The 26,810-nt window shown below is 43.4% G+C and overlaps 1 protein-coding gene across 1 annotated transcript; it reads left to right on the top strand.

Annotated features, from left to right (window-relative positions):
* The first annotated feature begins 13,865 nt into the window (after window positions 1–13,865).
* LOC143963901 (olfactory receptor 5P81-like) lies at window positions 13,866–15,021 on the top strand. Its single transcript, XM_077473638.1, has one exon. It carries the CDS (start codon window positions 13,900–13,902, stop codon window positions 14,830–14,832), a length of 933 nt encoding a protein of 310 aa, XP_077329764.1. The 5' UTR covers window positions 13,866–13,899; the 3' UTR covers window positions 14,833–15,021.
* Window positions 15,022–26,810: the final 11,789 nt, after the last annotated feature.

The following is a 26,810-nucleotide window of genomic DNA, read 5'->3' on the forward strand; positions in this document are numbered from 1 at the left end:
TGTCGGAAAATCCGATTGTACATAACGTGATGACGTTATTTCGTTACGACGGGACTACGTTCAGGCTAGTAGCCAATAGCTTTGGTCTAGGAATTTGATCTGAGTATGCGTGGCACTTTGTCCGTCGGAGTAGGCTACACATGATCGGAGTATGTCCGATAGGAGCATTTTGTCGGAAAATTTTACCGGCAAGTTGGAAAACTTGGTCCGTCGGATATTCCGACGGAAACAGTCCGATGCAGACCACACACAGTCGGAATATCCGACAAAACAGTCCGATAGGAAACATTCCATCGGAATCTCCGACCGTGTGTACAAGGGCTAAGAGAAAAACAACATCTGGTCGGTGCACTGGGGTGAGTGGCTGGAGCCCCCCCATAAGCTCGTAAGACACACTACTATACGGTGGATGTGTCCAACCTATCTGGTAAGAGTATCTACCTTCTCTACTTGGCTATAATCCATTTTCAAGAGGCTTTGAAGTCTGAGAACGTGACAAGATATTTAGCTTTGAATGCCATCTGAGGACTTTAACAAAGCTCTAGATGCACCAGAGTGATTAATTTTGGGACTGTTCTTAAATATTTTATGGACTTTTCCATTCACTTGTCTGTTTGTTAGATATGCACATTTTTTTCACCTATTGAAATAGGTGCCTTTAAGCGCTGCACAAACTTCTTTACTTAGACCTTGGTAACTACAGTATATAATTTGGTTTTGAATAATTGCTAAATGGATACTATGCATATATTGTTACTAAGAAATCCCTGGAAACCTCTACTAATCCAGACTTTTTTTTTTTTGTTTCCTCTTCTTATATTTACTTTACTTTTAGTCTTTTATTCTCTCCTTATTTTTATCCTGTCTTCTCCTATTTATAATAACATAACAAAATGGTAGCGAGACATTCACTTTTATAATGCTCAATTATAATACAATAATAGTTAGTAAGCTCTAATGTATAATTATAAATCTAATTAAATCTAATTATAAGTAACTGAATCTTGTAGTAATTAATATTATTAATTAATATATAATATATAACAGTAAAAGTTAAAAGTTTAACAACTTTAAAAAATGTTGTTGCTCTTGATTATACAATTGTTAAAATTTATTGTAACACCTTAGTCTTTCTAAAAACATATAACCTACTTAAATCTTTAAATGCTTGTAACAACAAGAAATACTAAGATCTGACAACTAAAGCTACCATTTAATGTAATCAATATTTTGTTAATTGTACCAATGTTTATAGTTTCAAAATCAATAAAAAACAAATTTGACAAGAAACCATTGGATTGCAAAGACTTTAAAAAGAAGATGGGTATTGCTTCTCTGTGGCCAGGGAACCCTAGGCCATCAGGGAGGACAAAACCGTATAAAAGTTGAGTTGAGTTGGAGTCTTGAGACAGGAGGGATCGGGCTGATAAAAGCCTAAAGTCTAGTGAAGGAATGATGTACAAATGGGAAAAACAAGGATATGTGACTTTATTTATGGTTAGAAGCACCTGAAAGGCTGACAGTCCTGCTGGCAGCCTTGGTTGAGACTATTGGGTTGACTAGAGGGAGAAGGGCAGGGATGGGGCAGAGAAGGGGGGGGGGTGAGAGAAAAAAAGAAGGAGAGATAGAGAAAGAATAGAGGGAGGGGCCTGGTCAAGAGGGGGTGGCGGTGAAAGGGTCATGAAAAGCCCCCTTGTGTTTTGTACCGCTCTCCGGTTCTTCTGCCGGGCTACTCCGCTATCTTCTGCTATCTTATTGACACTTTTTCCCCCAGGTGAATGGGTGAGGGTTTGATGTACCCCATACTTATTCACATAGTGTGATGGCCCGGGATCTGGGAGCCCCCTCATTAAAGGGGGCTCCCGGATTCCGATAAGCCCCCCGTCGCAGACCCCAAAATCCAACAGCCAGGGTTGTCGGGAAGAGGCCCTTGTCCTTATCAACATGGGGGACAAGGTGCTTTGGGGGTGGGGGGGCGCAGGGTGCCCCCCTTCCCCAAAGCACCCACCCCCCCCCATGTTGAGGGCATGCGGCCTGGTACGGTTCAGGAGGGGGGTGCTCACTCATCCCCACCCCCTTTCCTGACCGGCCGGGCTTCGTGCTCGGATAAGGGTCTGGTATGTGCTTTGGGGGACCCCGCGTAGTTTTTTCAATGTAGGGGGTTCCCCTTAAAATCCATACCAGACCCAAGGGACTTTGCATATCTCTCGCGCTTGCTGCAATAGGAAAATGTGTTTTTCCTATTGCAGCGAGCGCGAGATGTACAGTAACCTACAGCCAAGAACCAGCGCGATAGGATCGCGCTGTAAACATTCTCACGGGCAAGTGCTGTTGCTGCCCTTGTGTCCTCCTTGGTCCGTCGGACCAGCATACAGACGGACGGGCTTCCCGATAGGAACTTGGTCTGGCGGACGAAGATTTAAAACATGTTCTATTTCTAGGTCCATCTGACTTTTGGAAAGAAAAAGTCCGACGAAGCCCACACACGATCGAATTGTCCGACGGATTCTGGTCCGCCGGACCAAGTCTGCCGGAAAGTCCAATCCTGTGTATGCAACATTATTGGTGGACGGTGATTGTAACGCCCACCTTTTTAACCACTATTTAACGCCATGGGGGTTATTTATGAAAGGCAAATCCACTTTGCACTGAAAGTGCACTTGGAAGTGCAGTCACTCTAAATATGAGGGGTAGATCTGAAATGAGGGGAAGCTCTGCTGATTTTCTCATCCCATCATGTGCAAGCTAAAATGCTGTTTTTTATTATCCTTGCATGTCCCCCTCGAATCTACAGCGACTTTACTTCCAAGTGCACTTTCACCTGGGACCTCGTTTCTACCTGGGACCTCTTTTATACCTGGGACTTCCCTTGTGCCTGGGACCTCTTTTGTACCTGAGACTTCCTTTGTACCGGGACCTCTTTTATAACTGGGACTTCCCGTGTGCCAGGGACCTCGTTTGTACCTGGGACCTCTTTTGTACCTGGGACTTCCTTTGTGCCTGGGACATCTTTAATACCTGGGACTTCCTTTGTGCCTGGGACCGCTTTTATATCTGGGACTTCCCTGTGCCTGGGACCTCTTTTGTACCTGGAACTTCCTTTGTGCCTGGGACATCTTTTATAACTGGGACTTCCCTTGTGCCGGGGACCTCTTTTATATCTGGCACTTCATTTGTGCCTGGGACCTCTTTTGTACCTGGCACTTCATTTCTGCCTGGGACCTCTTTTGTACCTGGGACTTCCTTTGTGCGTGGGACCTCTTTTGTACCTGGAACTTTCTATGCACCTGGGACCTCTTTTTTACCTGGGACCTCTTTTATACCTGGAACTTCCCTTGTGCCTGGGATCCTTTTGTACCTGGGACTTCCTTTGTGCCTGGGACCTCTTTTGTACCTACAACCTCTTTTGTACCTGGAACTTCCTTTGTACCAGGACCTCTTTTATAACTGGGACTTCCCTTGTGCCAGGGACCTCGTTTGTACCTGGAACTTCATTTGTACCTGGGACTTCCTTTGTGCCTGGGACCTATTTTGTACCTGGAACTTCCTTTGTGCCTGGGATCTCTTTTAAACCTGGGACTTCCTTTGTGAATGGTTGTGAATGGGACTGCTTTTATACCTGGGACTTCCTTTTTGCCTGGGACCGCTTTTATACCTGGAACTTCCCTGTACCTGGGACTTCCTTTGTACCTCTGACTTTTTTTGTACCTGCAACCTCTTTTGCACCTGGGACTTCCTTTGTGCCTGGGACATCTTTTATAACTGGGACTTACCTTGTGCTGGGGACTTCTTTAGTACCTGGGACTTTCCTTGTGCCAGGGACCTCTCTTGTACCTGAGACTTCCTTTGTACCTGGGACTTCTTTTGTACCTAGGTTTTCCTTTGTACCTGGGACCTCATTTATACATGGGACTTCCTTTTTGCCTGGGACCTCTTTTATAACTGGGACTTCCTTTTTACCTGGGGCCTCTTTTGTACCTGAGACTTCCTTTGTGTCTGGGACCCTTTTGTACCTGGGACTTTCCTTGCACTTGGGACTTCCTTTGTACCTGCAACCTCTTTTGTACCTGGAACTTCCTTTGTACCAGGAACTCTTTTATAACTGGGACTTCCCTTGTGCCAGGGACCTTGTTTGTACCTGGAACTTCATTTGTACCTGGGATCTCTTTTGTACCTGGGACTTCCTTTGTGCCTGGGACCTATTTTGTACCTGGAACTTCCTTTGTGCCTGGGATCTCTTTTATACCTGGGACTTCCTTTGTGAATGGTTGTGAATGGGACTGCTTTTATACCTGGGACTTCCTTTTTGCCTGGGACCGCTTTTATACCTGGGACTTCCCTGTACCTGGGACTTCCTTTGTACCTCAGACTTTTTTTGTACCTGGAACTTCCTTTGTGCCTGGGACCTCTTTTATACCTGGGACATACTTTGTGCCTGGGACCGCTTTTATACCTGGAACTTCCCTGTGCCTGGGACCTCTTTTGTGCCTGGGACTTCCTTTGTACCTGCAACCTCTTTTGTACCTGGGACTTCCTTTGTGCCTGAGACATCTTTTATAACTGGGACATCCCTTGTGCTGGGGACTTCTTTAGTACCTAGGACTTTTCTTGTGCCAGGGACTTCTCTTGTACCTGAGACTTCCTTTGTACCTGGGACTTCTTTTGTACCTAGGTGTTCCTTTGTACCTGGGACCTCATTTATACATGGGACTTCCTTTTTGCCTGGGACCTATTTTATAACTGGGACTTCCTTTGTACCTGGGGCCTCTTTTGTACCTGAGACTTCCTTTGTGTCTGGGACCCTTTTGTACCTGGGACTTTCCTTGCACCTGGGACTTCCTTTGTACCTGCAACCTCTTTTGTACCTGGAACTTCCTTTGTACCGGGACCTCTTTTATAACTGGGACTTCCCTTGTGCCAGGGACCTCGTTTGTGCCTGGGACCTCTTTTATAACTGGGACTTCCCTTGTGCCAGGGACCTCTTTTGTACTTGAGACTTCCTTTGCACCTGGGACCTCTTTTGTACCTGGGATTTCCTTTGTACCTGCAACCTCTTTTGTATCAGGAACTTCCTCTGTACCTGGGACTTCCTTTGTGCCTGGGACCTCTTTTGTACCTGGAACTTCCTCTTTGTGCCTGGAACCTCTTTGTTATAACTCAGACTTCCTTTGTACCTGGGACCTCAATTTTACCTGGCACTTCCTTTGTACCTGGGACCTCTTTTATACCTGGGACTTTCTTTGTGCCTGGGGCCTCTTTTGTACCTGGGACTTCCTTTGTACCTGGGACCTCTTTTTTACCTGGGGCTTCCTTTGTGCCTGGGACCTCTTTTGTACCTGGGACCTCTTTTATAACTGGGACTTCTTTTGTGCCTGGGACCTCTTTTATAACTGGGACTTCCTTTTGTGCCTGGGACCTGTTTTATACCTGGGACCTCTTTTATACCTGGGACCTCTTTTGTACCTGGGACCTCTTTTGCACCTGGGACTTCTTTTGTGCCTGGGACCTCTTTTGTGCCTTGGACCTCTTTTGTGCCTGGGACTTTCTCTGTTGTCACCCCATTGAAGGAAGTCCTAGGTATTGAGAGAATCTCTAGGTAATTTGTATGAGGAAAGAACAAAATTACATTTAAAATTATACACTTGGTTCTATGTTCAGTGGTGGCTGCTCCATAAGGGCTCAGGGGTGCTGCACCCCTAATCCACCCCTAGTCCATGTGCCTGAGGCTCTAATTGGCTTCAAAAAAAGGGTGGACTTGGTGTGCATTGTCTTCCATGACACCATTATTGATAATTTCTTCATTTTCAGGGGAATTTAACTAAAACAAAATGGCTGACCATTTCCTATTTCTATTCGCTGAGCCAGCCATCCCTGTGTCAACACGCATTGGGGAGGGGACAGGATGGTGTTGGTAGCAGCAGCAGCAGCTCTGGTGCTGTTTGCGGAGACCGCAAAATGAAACAATATCTCCACAGGTTTTCACAGATATGCCTGTTATAGTTTGGTGCACTGCCAGTACCTTGAATATGTGAGTATTCCCCCTTTTTATGTTTTTAAAAAAAATAAAGGATCTTAAATGGTATTACACTATCAAGTTTGTTTCTTTCTCTGTTACTACGAGGACACCACTCTAGGAGTATCCAAGACACCTGAGTAGCCTTACCTATAGAGCCCAGGGTTGGTTCATCAGTGTGTATAGACGAAACTTAATTGTGCGGTCACACAGGCTTGGAGGAGAAAGCAATCACAAAGGAGGGAGCACAGGAGTGTCGGCACCCACTATTAAGTTTGGATCACTTTTGCAAAAGGATCTTGACTTTATACTTATCTTATATGGATACCATCAAAACATTGTTCATTATGGACTGTCACCATTAAGCATGTTTTTACATGGAATATTATGGAATATTTGAGAACAATAGCACTTTATTTTTATTTGGTATTAGGTTTTAATAATATCTGGATTTACAGTATATGTACAATATCTCACAAAAGTGAGTACACCCCTTAAATTTTTGTAAATATTTTATTATATCTTTTCATGTGACAACACTGAAGAAACAACACTTTAGTACAATGTAAAGTAGTGAGTGTACAGCTTGTATAACAGTGTAAATTTGCTGTCCCCTCAAAATAACTCAACACACAGACATTGCTGTCTAAACTGCTGGCAACAAAACTGAGTACACCCCTAAGTGAAAATGTCCAAATTGGGCCCAATTATCCCCCCCGCCCGGTGCCATGTGACTCATTAGTGCTACAGGTTCTCATGTATGAATGGGGAGCAGGTGTGTTAAATTTGGTTTTATCGCTCTCACTCTCTCATACTGGTCACTGGAAGTTCAACATGGCACCTCATGGCTAAGAACTCTGAGGATCTGAAAAAAAGAATTGTTGCTCTACATAAAGATGGCCTAGTCTATAAGAAGATTGCCAAGACCCTAAAACTGAGCTGCAGCACGGTGGCCAAGACCATACAACGGTTTAACAGGACAGGTTCCACTCAAAGTAGGCCTCGCCATGGTTGACCAAAGGAGTTGATTGCACGTGCTCAGCGTCATATCCAGAGGTTGTCTTTGGGAAATAGATGTATGAGTGCTGCCAGCATTGCTGCAGAGGTTGGAGGGGTGGGGGGGGGGGGTCAGCCTATCAGTGTTCAGACCATATGCTGCACATTGCATCAAACTGGTCTGCATGTTTGTCGTCCCAGAAGGAAGCCTCTTCTAAAGATGATGCACAATAAAGCCTGCAAACAGTTTGCTGAAGACAAGCAGACTAAGGACGTGGATTACTGGAACCATGTCCTGTGGTCTGATGAGACCAAGATAAACTTATTTGGTTAAGATGGTGTGAAGCGTGTGTGGCGGCAACCAGGTGAGGAGTACAAAGACAAGTGTGTCTTGCCTACAGTCAAAAATGGTGGTGGGAGTGCCATGGTCTGGGGCTGCATGAGTGCTGCCTGCACTGGGGAGCTACAGTTTATTGAGGGAACCATGAATGCCAACATGTACTGTAACATACTGAAGCAGAGCATGATCCCCTCCCTTCAGAGACTGGGTTACAGGGCAGTATTCCAACATGATAACGACCCCAAACAGACCTCCAAGACAACCACTGCCTTGCTAAAGAAGCTGAGGGTAAAGGTGATGGACTGGCCAAGCAGGTCTCCAGACCTAAACCCTATTGCACATCTGTGGAGCATCCTCAAATGGAAGGGAGGAGCGCAAGGTCTCTAACATCCACCAGCTATGTGATGTCATCATGGAGGAGTGGAAGAGGACTCCAGTGACAACCTGTGAAGCTCTGGTGAACTCCATGCCCAAGAGGGTTAAGGCAGTGCTGGAAAATAATGGTGGCCACACAAAATATTGACACTTTGGGCCCAATTTGGACATTTTCACTTAGGGGTGTACTCAGTTTTGTTGACAGCAGTTTAGACATTAATGGCTGTGTGTTGAGTTATTTTGAGGGGACAGCAAATTGACACTGTTATACAAGCTGTACACTCACTACTTTACATTGTAGCAGAGTGTAATTTCTTCAGTGTTGTCACATGAAAAGATATAATAAAATATTTACAAAAATGTGAGGGGTGTACTCACTTTTGTGAGATACTGTATGTATTAATTGCATGATATTTAGGATTGATTCACTGTTATAGCATAACACTTTATTGTTATATGTATCCATATACTGTATGTGGTGGCACAGCAGTAGCCTTAGCTGAGCTATCACACTATTGTAGCCTTTCTCAACCTTTTCAACACAGAGGAACCCTTGAAATAGGTCTCCGGTATCGGGGAACCCCTGCTTAAAATTAGAAATCTATAATTCAAGATACATTAGTGCAAGGCTGGACTGGGACAGAAATTTGGCCCTGGACTTCATCCAGATCGGCCCACTTACATTTTGAGTGTCCCATCAGCACTACCTTACAACAGAGTGTCCCATCAGCACCCCTTACATCAGAGTGTCCCATTACGAGCCCCCTTACATCAGAGTGTCCCATTACGAGCCCCCTTACATCAGAGTGTCCCATTACGAGCCCCCTTACATCAGAGTGTCCCATTACGAGCCCCCTTACATCAGAGTGTCCCATCAGCACCCCCTTACGTCCAGAGTGTCCCATCATCAGCCCCCCTTACATCAGAGTGGCCCACTGAGCCATCGGCCCACCGGGAAACTCCCAGTAGTCCCAATGGCCAGTACATGCCTGCATTAGTGTGATGGTCAGTGGGAAGAATAGTCTTTACACTTGTTGTCATTGGAAAGAATTACCTCCTTTCAGATAGCTAAAAAGATCAATGGTGTGAGTGGGAACTTACCTGAGAGGCAGAAATGCTGAAGGAACCCCTAGCAACCTCTGGAGGAACCCTAGGGTTCCACGGAACCCTGGTTGAAAATCATTGCACTAATGTGTACGTCCCTTGTTTGTAATGGGAACATGCTCAGTCAGCACTTCCAGCACTATGACCTTGGTCATTGCCGTGACAGCCAATCACAGTGATCACCATGATCAGGAAACTCATGTAATGGTTTCAGCATTACAAACTTGTAAAGGGCCAGCGCCCATATGCTGGAGGGGGTCAATGATAAATCAGATTTGGATAATGATCATTATAAATAGATATAGCTTGTGCATGCAGTTACAGTATATGACATTAATTAGTGTTGAAAATATAACCTCAGCTGTCAGGTATTGGCATGGAATTAATTAAACCCCAGTGGAGTTTTCCACTCCGCTCTTCGCATTATAAAATCACCACAATACATGGAAAAAAACTGACTTTGTCTGAGAAGACCAAATACCCCTTCTCACCAATGATTCATCGGAGAAAACTCAGAATTTATTGGAATTAGTTTTTAGGTCAATTGCAACACAACCTCAACTGACGATCATTCTTACAGATCTGCTGTGATATCTATATGGATATACTGTAGTTGTAGTGTAAAAGGTTAGAGGGTCAGTATCAACTAAGGTATGCTTTACAGACACATCTTCATCACTCTTTTCTTAAGTTTAAATATTTTGACATGTTTACATTTCTGCTATGTGCCTCTTGATTCTGCAGTAACATTATCAGTACAAGAAGTTTTCAGCAAAAAAATGTTTTTATACTATCCCATCGCTGAGGCCAAACCTGTAAACTTGTCTTTAAAGCGGTGTTCCAGTCACCTGTGGATAAAAGCAAAGTCAGCAGCTACAAAAAACTTAAGCTGCTGACTTTTAAAAAACAGCCACTCACCGGTCTCAGGATCCAGCGGTGTACTCACCCCAGTTGGCCTCACCTGCTGTCTTCTTTCCTCTGCTCCAGCATCTTACATAGTTACATAGTAGGCAAGATTAAAAAAAGACACAAGTCCATCAAGTCCAACCTATGCGTGTGATTATAGGTCAGTATTACATTGTATATCCCTGTATGCTGTGGTCGTTCAGGTGCTTATCTAATAGATTTTTGAAATTATCGTTGCTCCCCGCTGAGACCACCACCTGTGCAAGGGAATTCCACATCCTTGCCATTCTTACAGTAAAGAACCCTCTACGTAGTAAGAGGTCCAATCTCTTTTCTTCTAATTTTTGTGAGTGGCCGCGTTTCTTTTTAAATTCCCTTTCGCAGAAAAGTTTTATCCCTATTGTGGGGTCACCAGTACGGTATTTGTATATTGAAATCATATCCCCTCTCAAGCATCTCTTCTCCGGAGAGAATAAGTTCAGTGCTCGCAACCTTTCTTCATAACTAATATCCTCCAGACCCTTTATTATCTTTGTTGGCCTTCTCTGTACTCGCTCCATTTCCAGTACATCCTTCCTGAGGACTGGTGCCCAGAACTGGACAGCATACTCCAGATGCGGCTGGACCAGAGTCTTGTAGAGCGGGATAATTATTGTTTTATCTCTGGAGTTGATCCCCTTTTTAATGCATGCAATATTCTGTTTGCTTTGTTAGCAGCAGCTTGGAATTGCATGCCATTACTGAGCTTATCATCTATTAGGACCCCCAGGTCCTTCTCCATCCAGATCCAATGGACATAAGGGAGGAGGTGTCGGAATACTTCTAGCCCCACATAGCACCTTTTAGGTACTTCAGTCACCTCCCTCTCTGTCACTCTCCTCTTTTGAAGCACACTGCATTCGTCTTTTCACTACAATTTCTCTAAGGATAGCCGTGATCTACAGGCCCCCTGGACCAGTATCAACATTTATTGATGACTTCTCTGCCTGGCTATCCTACTTTCTTTCTTCTGAAATCCCCACAATCATTCTCGGGGACTTCAACATCCCTATTAATACTAACACTCCTGCCCCTTCCAAGCTTCTCAGCCTAACCTCCTGCTTTGACCTGAAGCAGTGGATACATGCTCCTACTCACTCCAAAGGCAATATCCTTGACCTCATTTTCTCTCACCTTTGCACCCCATGCTCTCTGATCACCACCTTATCAGTTTCACTCTCTCCCTCTCCTTCACCTCCTCTCCCTCCAACCACATAAAAGTTACGCTCGGAAACTTACGTCATCTCAACCCTTCTCTTCTCTACTCTGCTATCGACAACCTCTACGACAAAATCTCACCCCTATCCTGCACCAACCTAGCCACTTCTGTCTACAACGCTTCACTTCTAGCCTCACTGGACTCACTAGCCCCCCTCACTACACACAAAATCAAGCCCCAAACCTTTCAACCTTAGCAAACAAATGTTACTAGAAGTCTGAAAAAACATAGTCGCGCTCAATAACGCCTGTGGTGTAAGACCAAGTCTCAGAAAGGTTTCAACCAATATAATTCTGCCCTCCAAAATTACAATTCCAGCCTCCTCTCTGCCAAGCAGACCTATTTTATCACTCTCATTAGCAACTTTTCATCCCATCCCAGTCAACTCTTCTCTACCTTCAACTCTCTACTTCGTCCTCCACCGCCTCCACCCGCCAACTCACTCACTGCCCAGGAGATTGGCAATCACTTCAAACAGAAGATTAATACAATTTGCGTGGAGATCTCTACTGTTCTGGTACCCTCCACGCTTTACACTTCATGCCCATAGGCACAATCATTACTTCCCTCTTTTAACTCCACCACTATAGACGAAGTTGCTAAACTACTTGGTAATGTCCACCTTACCACCTGCCCTCTGGATGCTGTTCCCTCACAAATGCTATGTTTACCCTCTGGCTCTATGCTACACTTTCTAACCCACATCTTCAATCTCTCCCTCTCTTCTGGCATCTTGCGCAACTCTCTGAAACTTGCACTTGTAAGACCCATACTTAAAAAGCCCCCACTGGACCCATCCAATCCTAACAACCTACGCCATATCTCCTTGCTCCCCTTCTTATCCAAACTCCTTGAACGTCTGGTCTACAACTGACTGAGCGTCCACCTCACTGATAATAGCCTTCTTGATCCCCTTCAGTCTGGATGTCGTCCTCAACCCTCCACAGAAGCTGCTCTCCTAAAACTAACAAACAATCTACTAACGGCCAAAACCAATCAACATAATTCGGTACTCCTACTCCTGGACCTACCTGCTGCCTTTGATACAGTTGACCACCCCCTCCTCAAAAAAAACTCCACACCTTTAGTCTCCATGACTGTACTCTTTACTGGTTCTCTTCCTACTTATCCAACTGCACCTTTACCGTTTCTTACAACTCTACTTCCTCCTCTCCTCTTCCTTTCTCTGTTGGGGTCCCCCAAGTTTCTGTTCTTGGACAGCTCCTATTTTCAATCTACACCTCCTCCCTGGGTCAACTGATAGCCTCCCATGGCTTCCAATACCACCTCTACGCTGACTACACCCAAATCTATTTCTCTACCCCTCAGCTCACTCCCTCTGTCTCCTCACATATCACTAATTTACTATCAGATATATCAGTCTGGATGTCACACCACTTCCTGAAACTCAATCTAACCAAAACCGAACTTATAATTTTTCCTCCCCCTGTATGCCCCTTCCCCTGATCTCACTGTCATAATTGATGGCACAACCATAAGCCCACCCCTACATGCCAAGGTTCTAGGTGTAGTCCTGGACTCTGACCTCTCCTTCAAGCAACACATCCAATCACTGTCCAAATCCTGCCGCCTTAACCTCCGCAACATCACCAAAGTATGCCCCTTTCTAACCAATGACACAACAAAGCTCTTAATTCACTCACTGGTCATCTCTCGTCTCGACTACAGCAACTCCCTTCTCATTGGCTTACCTCTACATAGTCTATCACCTCTTTAATCCATCATGAATACTGCTGCCAGACTCATCCACCTTACCAATCTCTCTGTGTCTGCTACTCCTCTCTGTCAATCCCTCCACTGGCTTCCGCTCGGCCAAAGAATTAAATTCAAAATACTAACAACTACGTACAAAGCCATCCACAATTTCGCCCCCAGCTACATCACTAGCTTAGTCTCTAAATACCAACCTAGTCATTCTCTTCGTTCCTCTCAAGACCTCCTGCTCTCTTGCTCCCTCATCATCTCCTCCAATGCTCCCCTCCAGGACTTTTCCAAAGCCTCTCCAATCCTATGGAATGCCCTACCCCAATCTGTCCGCCTATCTCCTACTTTATTAGCTTTTAGACGATCCCTGAAAACCCTTCTCTTCAGAGAAGCCTATCCTACCCACACCTAACAACTGTATTTTCATTTTCTCCATCAGCTCATTCCCCACAGTTATTAACTTTTGTTTCAACTTGACCCTCCTTTCTAGATTGTAAGCTCTAATGAGCAGGGCCCTCTAGTCCCTCCTATATTGATTTGTATTGTAAGTGTACTGTCTTCCCTCATGTTGTAAAGCGCTGCGCAAACTGTTGGCGCTATATAAATCCTGTATAATAATAATAATAACTTCTAATGAATATTGAATTTTAGATTACTTTCTGTGTTCTACTACCATGAATGTCCTTTTGTAAAGAAATCTTTGTCAGATAAAAGTTAAAAGAAAATCATTAAAAACTCACATGCCCCTAATGCTATGTAATACTTTATATTGGTATTATGTTATATGTCTTATTCCTGTCCCTAGGGGAGCCATAGCATGACCAGGTAGCGTTATGACATCCAAGGGTCCCACCCAAGAGTTTTTTCTCACTTCCTGTCTGGTAAAACTGTTGTCAGTGACGAAACAAAATGCTTATATTGCCTTTAAAAAATAAAAATAATTTAGATATACAAGTTAAATTATATATAATCTGTGCATACTGATGCTGCTTAGCTTGGCCTGGGCATCAAGATACCAATGACCTCTGGGGACAAAAAAAAGGTTACAAAAAACTTTTGCAATTTATTTTATTTATTTCATTTTAATTTTAATTATTGTTATTTTTTCTTTTTTCCTGCATGCAATCATTTTAGGAACTAAACTCATTACACAGGGGGTTGAATATAATTTCAAGAAAAAAAATGTGTGAGATTAACCAGACTCAGATCACATACGTAAAACTACTTGGATTTCGAGGTCTTTATACATTTAAAATTCAATTTTTTATCTTATTTCTACTAACATATATGCTGATATTCACTGGAAATACTTTAATAATTATTTTAGTGTCAACTGTTGATCAACTTAAAATTCCAATGTACATCTTTCTCAAGCACTTGGCTACAACTGATGTCCTAATGACCACCAGTGTGGTGCCCATGACACTGCACATTATTATCAAAGATGAAGGAGAAATTTCACTGGTTGGCTGCATTATTCAGCTTTACTGTTTTGCTATTTTTGGTTGTTTGCAAAGTTTTCTTATTGCTGTCATGTCCTATGATCGGTATTTGGCCATCTGCAACCCATTACGGTATTCATCCCTTATGAACTCCCATGTCATTTCTCCACTGATCATTGGGTTGTGGGTCTTAGTTATTATTTTATTATCAAGTGAAGTGATTGAGCTATTTCAAATGAATTACTGTGGACTGAATTCTATAGACCACTTTTTCTGTGATTTCAGCCCAGTAATTGAATTGTCCACCTCAGTAACTTCTGCATTTATGCTGCATGACTTTATTATTTCACTCATCACATTTGTTTTTCCGTTTTCTGTTATTATTATTACATACATCTGTATCGTAGTCGCTATTGTGAGGATATCTTCCACCTTTGGGCGAAGAAAAGCCTTCTCCACTTGTGGTACCCATTTGTCCATGGTTTGTGCTTATTATGGAACAATAATCATTGTGTATGTGGTCCGTGATAGGTCAACAAGCACAAATAAATATAGATCCCTCTTGTACACTGTTGTGTCTCCATTGATGAATCCAATCATATACAGCTTAAGAAACCATGAAATCAAGAGCGCTCTACAAAAAGTGCTGGTTGAGTTTAAGGTCAAGAAATAAAGCAACTTTAAAGTTCATATAAAGACACTGCTGTAAGCTTTAGTATATTTAAAGCAGAACTTAACCTATTCATGTGTTTTTTTTTCCCCCACTTACCTGAATTGCAGAGGAATCTTTGAAATACATACTCACCTGCACAGCAAAGTCTTGTTGTGCTTCACTGTTTAGGTGACATAGTCCAGGTCCTGCACTGCCATCGTGTTCTTCTTCAGCTGGCTACCTTTTTACATTTCAAGCAGCTAGCTCCTGGTGATGCACCAAGTAAACCCTCTGGCTTGCCCTCTGGTCACTCTATGTTCCTGGTCCTGCAGCTTCTTTTGGAGATGTGATGTAATGCTGCAAGACCAGGGACACATCAATTTACCTTGGGCTTTAATCATCTACATTTTTCATCATCTGTTGCTACAGTAGCCCATATATGGGTGGTTTGACTCATTTAATACATATTTTTGATCTGAAAGAGATTTGGACATCTTCATCATAGGCCAATGCTGACTACTTGCTGTGTCATTTTGAATAGTACCACAACACACAACACTTTATTACAGTAGCGATGTTAGGTTTCAGTGGTAGTGAGCCCTTGTAGAAATCCAACCCAGGGTTCCCCAGGACATAGAGCCTAAGCCCCAGCCTGCTTCTTTACTATGGCCCCTGAAGTTGAACTTACAGCAAGCTTTATCCAGGTCGGGATCCCCAGGTATGCCCAGCTGACAATACAGAGACCAGTCGTGTATGCAGAGTACAGATGGCAGGAGACAGAAGAGTACCCTAGAAACAAGCCGAGGTCAGGGTGGGTGGCAGCCAAGCACAAACAGAAGACAAAGCTTGAGTTAGTACACAGGAAGTCAGATGCTGAATATACAAAACACTAGACAAACAGGACCTCAGAGAACTAGGAAGTTGCTCAGACAACACGACTTAACCGAACTGCAAGGTCATCTTTGAAATACATACTCATCTGCACAGTGAATCCAGCATTGTTCTGTTGTGATCCACTATTTGGGTGATATAGCCCAGGTCCTGCACCACCATCTTGGTCCTCTTCAACTGACTACCTCTTTCCATTGCAGATAGCTAGCTCCTGATGATGCACCGAGTAAACCCTCTGGCTCGCCCTCGTCACCCTATGTTCCTGGTCCTGCAGCCTCTTTGGAGATGTGATGTGGGGCTGCAGGACCAGGGACACATTTTTCTACCTTTGGATTTAATCATCTACATCTTTCATCCTCTGATGCTAGAGTAGCCCATATATGGGTGGTTTAACTAATTTAATAAATATTTTTGATCTGAAAGAGATTTGGTCATCTTCAGCATGGGCCAATGCTGACTAACTACTGTGTCATTTTGAATAGTACCACAACACACCATGTCAGGTTTAAGTGGTAATGAGCCCTTGTAGAATGCCAACCCAGGGCTCCCCAGGATACAGAGCCTAAACACCAGCCTGCTTCTTCACCAGTGGCCCTGGTGGTACGGGTGGACTTGCAGCAAGCTGGAACCAGGTTTGCGGACCCCAGGTATGCCCAGCTGACAATACGGAGACCAGTCGCGTATGCAGAGTACAGATGGCAGGAGACAGAAGAGGATCCAGGAAACGAGCTGAGGTCAGGGTGGGTGGAAGACAAGCACAAACAGAAGACGAAGCTGGAGTTGGTACACAAGAAGTCAGACACTGATTACACAAAACACTAGGCAAGTAAGAGCTCAGAGAACTAGGAAGTTGCTCAGGCAACCCGGCTGCACTGAGCAGGTCTATATATGGGGAAGCAGACTGGAAGGCAACCCAGGAAGTGATAGAAGAGAAAAGGATATCAATCCACAGTAGAGCAGGTGATGCCAATACAGGAACAGAGAAGTCAGCAGCAATGTAATTACAGATCTAGCAGAACCACTGCAGCAAAGAGGTAAGAATTTCATAAACAGAAATCTGTAGGCTAAACCGTGACAAGCCAGTAATGTGGACATACTGCAGTGCATCACAATGCAAAAAATCTATGCTTGATTTTTAGTGCTCTAATGTATACTAACAGCCCTTTTAAAATCATTAATTGGTTGGTCAATATGTGACCTAAATCTACATTGAAATAAATTATATTGAAATACTTTGTGAAATGTAAAATCATTTCAACATAAAGTGAAACTACAGTGGAGTTTCAGTAAAAAAACATTTAAAGAAAAGAGAAACAGGCTCCTCTAAGTTAGAACTGTAACATTTTAATATAATACAGGTTCATTATCCACTTACACAGAAATTAGGGAGGTAAGGCACATGTCCGTCCATAGCGTTCGCACAGCTATCTTAACCTGGAGGAGGGCAATCCTGGCCGGCAGGATCTCTGCAGCCAGAGAGGTGGAAAAGAGGCTTGGATTCGGCTGATTGTAGATGGTGAGGGCTGGAATGCGGCGTTGGACATGATGACATCACTGGTGGGTCGCAACGACATTTCGGACCCAATTAGACACAAGGCGCGCTCCTTTCTCAAGCCGATAGGACATAGGCTGCCATCAGTCTTATATGGGCCTCAGTTTGCTACCATTTAGTGGGAAGACTGTAGAATACTTCCCAGAAATAACCTCCTAGATCTAAACTATTACAGATGATATGTGCAAAATGATCAAGTGACATTATATCAAATTAAAAAGTCAGTTCATAAGATAGTCCGGTATATAAAATAAGCAGTTAAACCATTAAAAAAAATTAATTCATTCAGGGACCACTATTGCATGAAATAGATTAATAGATTGAATAAAAATAATATATGTATTAGCTAATCAAGAAGGGGGATGATATTAATAAATAGATAGGGGTTTGAAAACAAGATAGTAAATAAATATATAATATATATATATATTTTTTTAAGCCTTAAGCTTAAAAAAAGAGTACAATTTGCAAATACATTCCTCAATTTTGTATTTTTTATATATTTCCTATCTTGTTTTCAAACCCCTATTTCTTAATATCATCCCCCTTCCCGACAAAATGTATTAAAAAATGTATTAAAATGAATACAAAATTTAGGAATTTATATTTATATATATATTTATATTTATATTTATATTTACTATCTTGTTTTCAAACCCCTATCTATTTCTTAATATCATCCCCCTTCTTGATTAGCTAACACATATATTATTTTTATTCAATCTATTAATCTATTTCATGCAATAGTGGTCCCCTGAATGAATTAATTTTTTTAATGGTTTTAATTATTACAGACAATAGTATTGTGTCGCCAAAAGACATTTGCTGACCAAGAGACCCAGAATGGAACCCAAAGATTACAGTTCTAAACTGCTGGGTCTTGTCAGATGATTATCAAGAAAACTTCAAATAAAGGCATGTAACATACACTCATTCCCTCCCCAAACTTATCTAAACCTAAGTAGGGGGTATGCTCCCAAGCTCCAGCACCCCTAAAGGAAGCTAACTGTGCTGGAAGCCTGAAAACACCACCCCCCCCCCCAAGGCCCAAAAAAAATACAGTGAACCATCTACATCTGAGAAACGTAACAGTGTTCGGAGCTTTAGAGGTAGCTAGTGTTTGGTTTAGAGTAACTTGTAAGGGAGAGGGATAAACGTTAACTTGTCGTTTGACACAAGATTTTGTCAAACAAAACCTCTAATGATCTGTGTAGTACTATTTTGTACCTAAAGAGAGCAATGTCAAAGCAATAAAAGAGACCTGGAGTAGGTATACAACAGAGAATAGGAATAATAAATGATAGAGAAGGAAGAAGAAGAGGATAAGAGCTGATCCGTAACTTCTGATGAAGTGGTACTCACTCATCCGCAATAAAACTGGTGGCACGGAGGTATGTGTGGACCCGGAGATGTAGCTAATCCAGGGATCCCACACTGCTTTATGTCTATCCACTGTGTCCAGGAAGATGCTGACCATTTTTTTCCTGGGCCATAATCCAGGATATCTTCCATTTGACCAGCCTCAGGGACACTGTGGGTTGCTTCCAAGCCCACGCAATTGTCAGTTTAGTTCCCATTAGGATAAACCTAATAAGAGTTTGAATTAATTTCGTAATACCTTTTTGGGGGAAATTAAGTAAGGAATATTGAGGAGTTTGGGGAATAGGTATTGTTGTAATCTTCCTAATAATATGGAAAACCTTGTTCCACAGATTTCTAATTTTTGGGCATTCCCACCAAATGTGTAGAATAGAATCAATATGACCACAATTGCAGGAACATAAGGGGGACGCATTCGGGTAGATCCTGGACAGTCGCAGAGGCACCATATACCACCGCATTAGTATTTTCAAGTTTGCTTCGACCAAAGCTATGTTAATTAGACCTTTTATTATCAGAGTTGGCTAAATAAAATCTGGGGTATTTGGCTTGAATGAAGGAGGGTTGATAAGATTTGGGGAAATGTGTTTCCTGTAAGAATAAAATATCAATTTTTTGGGAATGATAGTGTTCATATATTTTCTTTCGTTTAATCAGGGAATTAAGACCCTGCATGTTGTGAGAGGCTATGCGTAAAAATCACAGACTATACAGAACAAAGTAATCTACTCACCAATAAACTCAAAGTTAAAGGCTATCCAGAATCTTTGCTCCAACAGGCTTACACATATGTCGCGTACACACGGTCGGAATTTTGGACAACAAATGTTTGATGTGAGCTTGTTGGAAAATCCAACCATGTGTATGTTCCATAGAACATTTGCTGTCGGAGTTTCCGACAACAAATGTTTGAGAGCTGGTTCTCAAATTTTCCGACAACAAAACTTGTTGTCGGAAATTCCAATCGTGTATACACAATTCCGACACACAAAATTCCACACATTCTCGGAATAAAGCAGAAGAGCCGCACTGGCTATTGAACTTAATTTTTCTCGGCCCATCGTACGTCTTGTACGTCACCACGTTCTTGACTAGGGATGAGCCGAACACCCCCCGGTTCGGTTCGCACCAGAACTTGCGAACGACCCCCGCGTTCGGTACGAACGTTAGAACCCCATTGAAGTCTATGGGACTCGAACGTTCGAATTGGAAAGTGCTAATTTTAACGGCTAATATGCAAGATAGTGTGCTAAAAAGGGTTTGGCGACCTGCCTCCTGCCTCAGGGGACATGGGTCACTGCAAAAAAAAGTTTTAAAAACTACCGTTTTGGCGGGAGCAGTGATTTTAATGACGATTAAAGTGAAAAAAAAAAAGTGAAATATTCCTTTAAATATGGTGCCTGGGGGGTGTCTGTAGTATGCCTGTGAAGTGCCACGTGTTTCCCGTGTTTAGAACAGTCCCTGCACAAAATGACATTAAACGGAAATAACACCATTTAAAACTGCTTGCGGTTTTAATGTTATATCTGGTTCCTGCAATATGGTTGAAAATCATTCAGAAAAATGGCATGGGTAGCCCTCCCTGCCCATTACCAGCCTATTTGGGTCTTGTACACATATTAAGGGGAACCCCGTACCCATATTAAAAAAAGGAAATGCGTGTGGCCCCCAGGCCCTATATACTCAGAACAGCAGTATACAGGCGGTGCAAACAAGACAGGGACTGTGTAGGTTTGTTGTGTTAAGTTGAATCTGTTTGTCATTTTCAACCGGTACATTTTTAAAGTGTAGCTCCAGTCAAAAAAAATATCTTTAAGCTTTTTGGAAAACATAGGGAAGGGTTATCACCCCTGTATAATTTTGTTTTGTCGTCCATCTTTTTTCATCTCACTTGCTGCTGTCTCCTTGCGTTTGCAAGTAGGAGATGTTTGTAAGTTGGATGTTTGAAAGTAGGGGCCTGCCCTATATTATAGCGGTATGTACTGGGTACAGAGCACGCAGACAGCACGCACTATCTCCTAACACTACTGACTGCAAGCTCTATTATTAACCACTTGTTAGCCCAATGTTTGCATAAAGTGAAAGATGAAGTTATGCTGAGTAAATAGATATCAAACATGTCACTCTTCAAAATTGCACATGCCCGTGGAATGGCGCCAAACGTCGCTACTTAAAAAATCCCCATAGGCGACGCTTTAAATATTTTTTTACTGGTTACATGTTTTGAGTTGCAGAGGAGGTCTAGGACTAGAATTATTGCTCTCGCTCTAACATTCTCGGCGATACCTCACATGTGTGGCACATGCGAGCACATGGGGACATGGGCGCTTTAATTTTTATTTTATTTTTTTATTGTTCATTTTACTTTATTTTAGTTTGACATTTTTTTTCCCAAAAATATATTTTTGATCACTTTTATTCCTATTACAAGAAATGTAAACATCCCTTGTAATAGGAATATGGGATGACAGGTCCTCTTTACAGTGAAATCTGGGGGGTCAATATGACCCCACATCTCACCTCTAGGCTGGGAAGCCTGAAATAAAAAATTAAAAAAAAGATTCTGGCTTTGATCGTACTGGCGAGTTGGTAGAAGCACCAGAGGGCGGTGAGGGGTGGGGGGCGTCTATGGCTGGGTACTTCAGGGTATCACCGAGTATGGCTGGGTATCTCTGAGTATGGCTGGGTATGGCAATTTATGGCAGGGTATTACAGAGTATTGGCGGGGTATTGGCGGGGTACTACAGAGTAATAGCAGGGTACTGCAGAGTATTGGGGGTACTGCAGAGTAATGGCGGGTACTGCAGAGTATTGGGGGGTACTGCAGAGTAATGGCGGGGTACTGCAGAGTAATGGCAGGGTACTGCAGAGTATTGGGGGGTACTGCAGAGTAATGGGGGTTACTGCAGAGTAATGGGGGGTACTGAAGAGTAATGGCAGGGTACTGCAGAGTAATGGCAGGGTACTGCACTGCAGAGTAATGGCAGGGTACTGCACTGCAGAGTAATGGCGGGGTACTGCACTGCAGAGTAATGGCGGGGTACTGCACTGCAGAGTAATGGCGGGGTACTGCACTGCAGAGTAATGGCGGGGTACTGCAGAGTAATGGCGGGGTACTGCAGAGTAATGGCAGGGTACTGCACTGCAGAGTAATGGCGGGGTACTGCACTGCAGAGTAATGGTGGGGTACTGCACTGCAGAGTAATGGCAGGGTACTGCACTGCAGAGTAATGGCGGGGTACTGCACTGCAGAGTAATGGCAGGGTACTGCACTGCAGAGTAATGGCGGGGTACTGCAGAGTAATGGCAGGGTACTGCACTGCAGAGTAATGGCGGGGTACTGCACTGCAGAGTAATGGCGGGGTACTGCAGAGTAATGGTGGGGTACTGCAGAGTAATGGCAGGGTACTGCAGAGTATGCACTGGTATTGCAGAGTATTGGCAGGGAATTGAGGGGTTAAATTCGGTGAGCAGCGATGTGGGCACTGCAGATGCAGCCCACATCGCTGCTGACACCGATCTCTTTCCCCTCCGCTGTACCGATCGGTACAGAAAGGGGAGGGAGGAACAGGCGTCATAACATGACGCCGGTTTGTTTCCAAGTGATCACTCCGTCATTTGACGGAGCAATCACGTGGTAAACGGCCGCTATGAGCGGCCGTTTACCGTGATGCGCCGGGTCCTATGGACCCGGCGGTCACGGATGCTCTCGAGTGCGCACACCTCGGGGCACGCGAGAGCAGAATTCTGGGAGGCCGTTAATTAACGGCCTCTCTGAGTTAAACAACCGCCCTGAAGCCGTTAATCGGCAATGGGCAGTTGTTAAGTGGTTAAAGCTAGATCACTAGCTATATAGGTGAGGTGAATATAGTGGTGTATACTGCAGTCAGGGCACAGACAACAACCACTACACAGCAGCAAGATAGGAAATCAGCCAAAAACGATTGGTGTGTACTGTGTTGAAGGTACACAGAACACCCACTGCTTCAGATGCAAAGTAACACACTACAGGAGGCCGCCTTAAAGGCGGCCTTATATAGTGTGGGGCGTGCACTACACAGTCTGAGCTATGATTGGCCACAGGCAGGATGCCTGTGGCCAATCATGGCTCTCCTCGCTGCCGGCGCTGCGATTGGCCAAGCATGCGGGGTCACAGTGCATGCTTGGCCAATCATCGGACAGCAATGCACTGCGCCAACGCAGTGCATTGTGGTCCGCGCGCGTGTCACTCGAATTTTGACGCGAACGGCCAAAACGTTCGGAATTCGCCGAACGCACGAACGGCCAATGTTCGAGTCGAACGTACGTTCGACTCGAACACGAAGCTCATCCCTATTCTTGACGTTTGGAATTTCCTGCAACATTTGTGTGACCGTGTGTATGCAAGACAGGTTGGAGCCAACATCCGTCGGAAAAAAAAAATCCACGGTTTTGTTGTCGGAATGTCCAATCGTCTGTACGTGGCAATACTATTCACAAGACACACCCACCAAAACAGACAAAGGAGCTTTTGACCAATCGGTTTACTTTACTACTAGATTCCACTTCGATCACAAAAAGATGGAATCAATCCTAAAAAAAACATTGGCCTATACTGCTGGAGGATACACATCTAAAAACTCTCCTTCCCAACTCACCCAGAGTCACATAAATAAAAGCACCAAATATAATAAAGAAAATTTCACCCAGTAAGCTAAAATCTCTCCCCATCATCTCTATTCCACACATACTGTATGTCTTATACCATTACAGGGTATGTTTAAATGTAAAAAAAATATTATGTAAGACTTGCAGTTTTGTACAACATGGCAAGAAACAATTTACAATTTAAGGAAAAACATGCAACATCAGTGATTTTTACAACTGTTCATCTGATTATGTGGTTTATTGCCTCAGCTGCCCTTGTCACCAACTTTATGTAGGTCACACTATCCGCCCACTTCGGCAGAGATTTGGCGAGCATCGGAGAAAGGTTGATGAAGGCAAAGGTAAACACAGCGTTCCTCATCACTTCTCCAAACACCATAAAAAAATCTACTTAAGACCTACAGGTGTGGATTGTAGAACAGATGCCAAAAAAATCTCTCGGAGGCTGAGAGGTTCTATAGGCTCTGTGAACGTAAAACACATTGGATCTACTCTCTCTACACCCTATTGCCTAGGGGCCTAAACAAGAAACTGGAGGTGTCCACTATATTATAAGAGTTTTCTACACTAAACCTTTCTTGTTCCCTTTTTCCTCAGGTATCTCCCCTTTACCATGATGTTTTTTTTTTTATATATAAATAAACTTTTGGGGTTGTGGGTGGCTCTTCTCAATAGTAAGTAAGCATATTGCTGTTATCACGTCTGAGGGCTACAGTGAGTTTCCAGCTCTACCCCATACAATGTTTCATATACATGTTTATCCCAAATAAGTATGCAACACAGCTCACACCAATTACAATTTATTTAATTTTTATTAATTTTTTATTTTTTTTCAGAATTAAAATTAACATCCTTTTTCCTTTGTACCCCCCCCCCCCCTTGTTTTTCAACATTTACTGCAGTCCCTTTATTCCCCAACAGCCCATTAATCACCCCATTACATATTCATTATAATATAACCCATCATTAGATCATCCATCACATCTATCCCATTATTAATTTTATCCAACCTATACGTTATTATCATAACATATTCTATCCTTTAAATATATATATATATATATATATATATATATATATATATATATATATATATATATATATATATACATATATATATATATATATATATATATACATATATATATATATATATATATATATATATATATATATATATTTTTTTTTTATAAAAGTCTTAAGCTTAAAAAAAGTCTAATGCCCCATAGGCACGGTGGGAAATTCAGAGGGAAAAAGTCTGATCGGATAATGTTGTCTGAAAATCTCATCGTGTGTAGGCTCTGACTTTTTCCATCTGAATTTCCCACCGTGTGTATGGGGCATTAGACTTTTTTTAAGCTTAAGACTTTTATAAAAAAAATAATAGATATATATGTATATTTAAAGGATAGAATATGTTACATATGTTATGATATAGGTTGGATAAAATTAGTAAAGTAATTAATTAATTATTAAAAAGTTTTAGAACTGGATCTAAAATTTTCTGACAACAAAATCTGATTGGCCTTTTTGCGATTGTGTGTAGAGAATTCCAACGCATAAAGTGCCACACATACTCAGAAAAAAATTTGGAGAACAAAGCTATTGGCTACTGGCCTCTACGTAGTCCCGACGTAACGTTTTGTACATCACCTCGTTCCGAACGATTGGATTTTCTGACAACTTTGTGTGACCGTGTATATGCAACACAAGTTTTGGCCAAAATTCGTTGGAGAAATTCCAACGGATTTTGTGGTTGGAACGTCCTACCGTGTGTAGGGGCATTAAAGCGGGAGTCCGCCGGGAGTCCGCGTTTTTTTTTTTTAAAAGCCAGCAGCTACAAATACTGCAGCTGCTGACTTTTAAAATAGTGACACTTACCTGTCCAGCGCGCCCGCGATGTCGGCACCCGAAGCCGATCTCTCGATCGTCTCTCGGGTGCTGCCGCCGCCATCTTGGGTATGGGAATCAGGAAGTGGAGCCTTTCGGCTTCATTTCCCGGTTCCCTACTGCACATGCGCGAGTCACGCTGCGCAATAAGGATGGACCCGCTGCCTCTGGGATCTGTGTGTTTCCCAGCAGGCAGCGGGGGAATTTCAGAAAGGGGCGTAATCTACGCCCCTTTCCGCAGAGAGCTATCCCAGAACTGGGTGCAGATACCTGTACTGTACAGGTACCTGCACCCTCCTCCCCCCTGAAAGGTGGCAATTGTGGCGCCGGAGGGGGGGAGGATTCTAATGAGCGGAAGGTCCACTTTAGGGTGGACCTCCGCTTTAAGCTTATTTGGTTTTGGATGTGATATATACGTACAATTTGCAAATACAGTCATCGATTTTTAATATATATATATATATATATATATATATATATTTTTTTTTTTATCTTGTTTTCCAACCCCTATTTTTTAATATCACCCCCCTTCCCGATTAGCTAGTACATATAATATTTTTATTCAATATATAAATCTATTTCATGCATTAGTGGTCCCTGAATAAATTAATGTTTTTTAACCACTTGCCGTCCGCCCTATTACAAAATGACGGCGGCAAAGTGGTTTCATAATCCTGACCGGACGTCATATGACATCCTCATGATTATGAGCCGCCCCGGGGGCGCGCATCGCGGCGATCGTTGTTGCGGGGTGTCAGTCTGACACCCGGCAACTACGATCTCGGTAAAGAGTCTCCGACGGAGACTCTTTACCACGTGATCAGCCGTGTCCAATCACGGCTGATCACAGTGTAAATAGGAAGAGCCGGTGATCGGCTTTTCCTCACTCGCGTCTGTCAGACGCAAGTAGAGGAGAGCCGATCGCCTGCTCCTCTGACAGGGGGGGTCTGTGCTGATCGATTATCAGCACAGCCCCCCCGAGGATGCCCACACTGGACCACCAGGGACGCCACCAGACCACCAGGGATGCCCAGGATAAGGTATGCCACCCTAGACCACCAGGGATTCCAGTCAGTGCCACAATGGATGCCAATCAGTGCCCATAATGGATGCCAATCAGTGCCCACAATGGGCATCACTGATTGGCATGCATTATTGCTTGGCACTGATTGGCATCCATTAGTACAGTATAATAATACAATGCTGCCTATCAGTTCCCATCCGTGCTGCCTATCAGTGCCCATCCATGCCACCTATCAGTGCCCATCCATGCCCACCTGTGCCGCCTACCCATGCCCACCTGTGCCGCCTACCCATGCCCACCTGTGCCGACTACCCATGCCCACCTGTGCCGACTATGCATGCCCATCCATGCCCATCCATGCCAGCTATCAGTGCCAATTTGTGCCACCTATCAGTGCCCATCCGTGTCGCCCATCAGTGCCACCCATCAGTGCCGCCTATCAGTGCCCATCAGTGCTGCCTATCAGTGCCACATATCAGTGTCCATCAATGCCACCTCATCAGTGTCACTTCATTGGTGCCACCTCATCGGTGCCCATCAGTGCCGCCTTATCATTGCCCATCAGTGTATCCCCATCAGTGCCCATCAGTGAAGGAGAAAATTTACTTATTTACA

The sequence above is a fragment of the Lithobates pipiens genome, unplaced genomic scaffold (assembly GCF_037356315.1).
Source record: "Lithobates pipiens isolate NorthernLeopardFrog02 unplaced genomic scaffold, aLitPip1_a1.2 Scaffold_8, whole genome shotgun sequence".
Classification (NCBI taxonomy): domain Eukaryota; kingdom Metazoa; phylum Chordata; class Amphibia; order Anura; family Ranidae; genus Lithobates; species Lithobates pipiens.